At 41.3% G+C, this 6,841-nt stretch overlaps 1 protein-coding gene across 1 annotated transcript in view; it reads right to left on the bottom strand.

The window, feature by feature from the left end:
- Positions 1 to 6,806, bottom strand: part of LOC139442669 (beta-1,4-glucuronyltransferase 1-like) — a 44,707-nt gene extending 37,901 nt beyond the window's left edge. The window contains exon 1 of the mRNA XM_071223532.1: positions 5,134 to 6,806. Coding sequence (XP_071079633.1) covers positions 5,134 to 6,207 — 1,074 coding nt within the window. The 5' untranslated portion in view covers positions 6,208 to 6,806. The remainder of the gene's footprint in view (positions 1 to 5,133) is intronic.
- Between the last annotated feature and the right edge of the window lie 35 nt (positions 6,807 to 6,841).

Here is a 6,841-nt window from a genome sequence, read left to right on the forward strand (position 1 = left end):
ATATTGACATTATTGAATCTGTTTTATTCAAATCGATTTGGAAATGGTCCCAAGACGGCTAGAATACACGACCGGACCTGCAACCTCAAGTCAGAATCATGTTGAAGAATAATGCAGGAACGCCAATTTAGGGTGAAGCCCCGAGTGGAGTATTTTCAATGACCCATCATTGTGTGGCCATTGCCAGAACAACTCAGTGCAGGAATAGACATCACGCTTACGTCTTTAAGTTACGGTTTGTCTTGGAAGACGTACTGGGCTGCCTATAGTGTACTATAGAGACGTCAATACAGGTTCAGTCAATGGGAAGCCTTCGCTGTGCCAATGAGCACCCACAAATAATTCCAGGCACATTTTCTACAGTTTGCCGAACAAGGGAATCTTGACGACAAAAAGTGTCCCACGGCCATATTACCTCGGGGTAATAGATCGTGCCTACTGGGTAACTAGAGTGACTTCTAGAAAGAGAAACTTAAGGCTTAATTAATCAATTCCAATTGCTGCACAGAATGAATTCCATTGATTTGTGGGTTGCTCCCTCATTACTGGTCTGGCGTCGGTTGGAGTAGCAAATATAGTCTATTCATTACACAGGCTCCAGCGAGTCCAGATGGCAACCTTGGCTCAGGCAAGGTCCTGTTGGGTCTAAACGACTCGCTGGACGGCCGAGACTTCAATCAATGACTTAATAGAACATTGGGGCATCAATCATATCGGATCAATCTCAGCTACACAAGTAGAAACAAACTTGAGACTGACAAATGGTTTCCTGGGCAAATAGCAAAACAATGTCACCCTCTGAAATGTCCCTGTGACTGGTAAACGGCAGAAGACTAAATGTAAATAGATCTGTAATTTGAGGTTATTCGAGATTATTTCACTCATATAGTGACGTACAAACACGTGCGTACGTGGCTGCTTGTACTAGTCCGGACTTACGCAGGTTTAAAGAGCTAGTCAACTGTTATACGATACCACAGTTAATCATGGTTACCATGCGCAGATACACTTGGTGCAGCAGCAGGTGACGGTCATGTAATAATATGTTATGTTTGTAGACACTCGTAATAATCGCAGACGCTTCAAAATCTCAGAAATGAGCCGCGTAGGAATATCCAAAACACTCTAGGTCCTAAAAGTGACAGTTTAAGTTTGTGTTATTTACCCCATGTTGAAAAAGAATTCCATAACTTTAGAAAATTCTTCAAATCCCTTTATATCCCCGCTTGATAGTATCAGCTAACGCCTTTTTCAGTGTTACTTCAGTGAAATATTCCGAGCATGAACTTTACAGTAACAATAACTTTATTTTTTTGCGAAACTATCCTCAAATACCAGAATTTCTCTCCGTTGAATAAGTTCGAGTAGATTTCTGTTATAACGCGACGAGAGGGAATCAAAACATTGGAAATACAACTTTCTCAGTTTTAAACAGCACGTGCCACGTGATCACGCGCGCACGGCTTGTGTTATATTTGTTTATTTTACTATCTCTGGTACCGCACTCAATTATTTCATTCATTGAAATTAATAAGCAATGTTTGTTATCAATTTGTTGTCTGCCAACAGACGTAAACCAATTTTCGCCAAATTCAATCAACATAATCATGCTTATCCGTACAATGTACTCTGCATGGATTTCCAGATGTAATAGTTAATGGATTTAGAGTTGTACTCTTTAAAATAAATGAGTCAGATGGTAAGCAATGGCGGAGCTAAATGTCCATCATCGTGTTGTTGGATGTTTGTTGACATGAGGAAGTCACGTGATACCACCCGCGCCGTCTGTAAAGTTGTATTTGAGCAAGGTGCTTATAATATGGTGCGATTTTTAATATTTCCTTACAAGCGTCAATTTTGTTCATCGTTTTCGGATAAATGTTACTCTCTTCCAATCAAAACGAGCAAAAATAAAACGAGATGCAATCACGTGCGCGCTATAGATGGCGACAATTGGTCCTCGGCGATGACAGGGGATGAAATGTAACTAAATATCATACATACGAAGTAATGTTAGATTGAAAAATCAACAACCAGGTTAAAGGTCGCCAAAGACGAACGTTGTAGTTACTTTCAAAGATGTAGCGTTCTGTCTGTTGGTCGCTCTGTGAACATGAGGTAAAACCAACACACGAATAGGGAACCAGCGTTAGAAATTGGCACTAGTCCCATAGTCCTTGCCAAACTGCCCAATAGTTAAGGTATCACAAGGACTAGTAGAATTTGCCCTTTTTAAGTGTGTTGCTATATGTTGTCATAATAAGGACTAGTGGACTATATTTTTTAGTTTCTATCACAGGAAACCCACACGAAGCAACACGGAACGCACACATGCATCACCCAGGCACAACAAAGCAAATTAATAGTGTTATCGATTTTATATGAAATGTCTCCCAACACCAGAAACTCACACTGGTTCATTACCATAGAGACATCTTTGTTGTTAATTCACGGCCATCTTGCTTACTTTCACCAAGTCTACTTTGATTGCATATTACACAGAGTGAGTGTGCGAGTGAGTGAGTGAATGAGTAGACGCTTTGCGGAGAGATACAAAATGGACTTCACACACTGTGTAGGGATCGAACCCCAGCATTCCGTGTCAAGAGTGAAGGCAGAAGCCACTAGGCTATCCAACTGCACCCCCTCTTAACTAGACTGATGTGAATATACCACTAAATCATAACTACATCATTTTCAGCACATGAATTTAACAAACAAGAGTATTCACACAAAATATACACTCTACGTAAATCACAGGTGAGGTGAGGTGAGGTGAGGTGAGGTGAGGTGAGGTGAGGTGAAATGATGTTTAACGTCCTGTACACGCAAATTAAAACTTGAGAGGAGTAACATTAAAAGCGGGAGTTGTGATGGAAACGGATTCTTGTAGCGGAAGTTTTGTTCTCACCTTTTGTCACAACACCATACACACTGAACTGAAATTCTGGCTGCCATGGCAGCTGATGAATTGTTGAGTTATGAATTAGCTCTACCCATTAATGAGCAATTAGTGACATCTCAATATATAATAATCGTATTACCATTAGTTAAGTACATTGATTTGAGCAAACAATGTTTGTGCTCCGTTGTCAACAAAGCCTATACTGTTCTCTGTATGTGGGTATCTGAACTACTAACCAACCTACGCCCATGCAACACCATACTCAGCAGGAGCAGAACGACCGCTTTATTCTTTCCATTTCCTAGAACTCATTACATTGTTGACAAACACCTGCAGTTCTCTAAAAATTATCCTCTGGCCCTCCCTCGACCAAAGGGTGCGCGTCATGCGCAGCAACCGAACCAGCTTGGTTCCCTGGGTATGGCGACAGCGCAGCAGGGTCCACACATGTACGTGCATGTGACACAGCATATAATATAACCCACTTGCTGTATGGTACGGATAAATGAACGATGCATATATAGTCCCATATAACTGAGGATGGCGACACTCATCTTTCATGATGTCTTTTCAAACGATATTACGTGACGTCGTTCCAAAAATTAAACAACTGAGAAACACATTTTTTCTCAGATAAAAAAGATTATGGGCATTACAAATAACCTACCCGGAATTACCAATTATCTGCCCCTTGTGTATTAGGAAAGTAAAAGATACACAGTGGGTACAAGTAATGTTATGTAAACGTCTAAAACGTTACTTTATGTCAACATATAGGAGACACCCGCAGTCCGGATCGGACATGGCTGGGAGTAAACGAATTTATTATGTATTTAGTGAAGAAATATATTTATCTGAAAACAGAAAAATCAACACTTCCTTCAATCGGGTGAAATATTGTTTTGACGGAACTATTTTCAGTCTGCATGATAATAAGTTTTAAGACTAAGATATGTAAGATCAGTTCGAAAATTTATAACAAATAGAACATTTGACTTTTCTTGTCAAATGACGTATTTATCTCATCTTGTGGCCTAGCCTGCTCATACCCTCGTCGGTTCATGTTTTGTCTGCATGTCACGACTGGGGGTTACGGGTCGTCCCAAAAGAAAAGTGTGCCAATGTGCGCTGTTGGAATTACCTCAGATACGTATACTTTATTTCATCAAAAGCAAACTTGACATAAGAATTTCAGATCGAAAACAAAAATCGGGTACGGTTTCGGAAAACAAGCTGCCGGTCTTTTTTAGTTTGACCTATACTCTTTGTTCAGTGTTCACTTTCCATGACATATATATATTTTGGTGTAAGGGACTGAGAAAGAGATAGCTACATATTAGTTTTAAAATATTTTATGATTTTATAGACAGTCGGAGATGTAGAAGTGGGCTGTACATCATGCAGCTGGCATTGGCAACATAACGATGAATGGATACGATAACCGCAGCTGGACCTAACACGTTAGAAAGTTGACATTTTCTTACTCATGGCTGCGCCACTCAGGAGATAAACATGTTATATTTGACAAGAATAGCAAAACAGCATATGCATATTTCGGACAAAATCGGATATATTCATGTTTTATAGCAGATGTCCATGTGATATTTTAAACGTGAACTGGGGGTGCACATTGAGTTGTGCCTGTTGTCCTGTTTACAGGCTCTGGCAATCAGTGAGATCTCGCATCCCATACACCCGACTTTCATTAGTAAATAACTACCAAATTTAAAGTCATCTCTTTCGACAAGCATGGGGCACTTCTGGGGTGGCATGTGATGTCCAAGGCTGTTGGTGGCAACAGCAACAAGACTCCCTGTGGTGGTCTCTGCATGAACTTCCGTGCATATGTGGGTATGCGTTCTGTATTGATTAGCCCCATGCAGCCCAAAGTAATCTTCCAGCATAATTTGCCCAACACGGACTTTAAACAGGATTACAATATACATTCGACACGGAAAAGGGTTTAAATTAACCACACCTTCCACCAAAATATCCGTTACCTTTGACCTTCACATTGGACGGCTTAATAAGTAATATGATTCAGGCAGCTGGTACCCCCACATACACAACGTATACTGTGTGTGGAGAATTTCGTGTTCCCATATGCCCACGTGTCCAGGTAACACCAGGAGCGGGTGTATCGCTATTAACAACCAGCTTTTATTTTATGAAGAGTCACAAAAGTAAGTCATAGTTCAAACAGAAAAAGTATAAGTGTATATACGCACCTGACTTATCCGGTTATAGCCATACTGTTTGAAGCGCTCGTCGTAAAGCGGCATGCCTTTAGCAGCGATGTAGAAAGGTTCCCAAGAGTATTTCCAGTTAATATAATATGCCACCTGCATCCCTTTTGAATGCGTCAAAGATACCCATTTCGGGTAATTAGTAAAAGTCTGACACGGACTACAAGGATCAATGTAGAAGGGTCTCACCTCGGCCCGATCCAGCGCACCTATCAAATTAGGTTTAGTATCAGGAACTGTGACACCCTCCTTCACTTCAAATACTGGCACCACAAAAACTGTATCCTTGGTTTCATTTCCCCGTGCTTTCAGAGCGGTGCGCCATAGATACAGGAAGTCCCCGTGAAGATTTTCCGATGGAACCATATCGATGTCGACCATAAACACCAGCGATGTCGCAGAGTTTTTTATTGCGAGGTTTCTGAGTAGGTTCTGTGGGTACTCTATGCCCTCTATTGCATAGTTTGGGGCCTTCTCTCGGTCTACTGACATGTCCTCCTCACAAGAATTCACCGCTTTCCAACTCTCACTTAAGGACCGAGGGGCACGGTCGAGTGGGTACACCAAATGAAAAGAAGTCGTTTTACGAATTTTTTCTCTGCATAAGTAAAGTTTCACAATATGGTTGAGTGCCGTTTCAATATTATTGTCGAAGGTGAACACTGTCACTGAGATTGGACCATCCCACACTTGTGAAAGATGAGATAAATGATGTAAATGATTTGATGAACACTGTGTGACAATGGCCAGATCGTCTCTATTCTGGCCGGGATCGTGACTTTCTGCGGTGAGGAGGTTCGCTATGACGTGATAGGTACCACTGTAATCCAGTCTGTGGGAGTTACGAACTTTTTCTTCCATGTCATCCACGATTTCTGGTAGAGTATTAACCTTTAGTTGGCGATCAACTGGTCCTTTATGTCGGTTCAAAGCCTCTTTTGCCTCGAGCCGTGTCAATAACGACATGTGAAACACCTGCAACACTATCACAAGGAATACAAGGAATATAATAAATTTTCCTAACCGAGACCTTTGGAACATCGCAAACATAGCCATTGTCTTAGGTTCCTGGTCTCCGGTATAATTGTCCTGTTTAGCTCGGGTACCATCGGCATCAATCAGTTACTGCAGATTGTAGTCTCATAAACACACGGGGGTCTGACGGTCCTTTGCACAGCTCACATGGACAGGAATTAATTTATAAAATATACACAACTGACAAGAAATACCTTCGGAAAATATATATCGCTGCAAATGGTTTCGTATATCGTCTGCTAGCGAAGTAAAAGGACGACCAAGTCAGTAACTCTATCAGTTATCAGTCAGATAACGTCCCAAGTGGATTCTACTGACCACTCGGGAAAAGCCAACAGACTATAACATTTGATCCTCACAATACTGCAGATGTAAGAATAAGCCGCGGAAACAATCACCGACAATCTTCATGAACATGACGGTGGGCTGTGGTAGAGCACCGAGTTCCCTACTCGTCTCGCTTCTACTAAAGCATTATTCACATCAATATAGCGTCTCTTTCACTACTGTCCAGTCACAATTGATCCAAACATACAGAACACACGTGGAACTTTTCACGCGATGCTCCGCATGCGGACACTCTGCGTTCCAACGATGATTGTTTTGCTTCTGAGTGTAATGTCCGGATCCAGCATTGAAATTTATTTTGATCCAA

Source organism: Haliotis cracherodii, unplaced genomic scaffold (assembly GCF_022045235.1).
Source record: "Haliotis cracherodii isolate W230 unplaced genomic scaffold, xgHalCrac1.p SCAF_5, whole genome shotgun sequence".
Lineage (NCBI taxonomy): Eukaryota > Metazoa > Mollusca > Gastropoda > Lepetellida > Haliotidae > Haliotis > Haliotis cracherodii.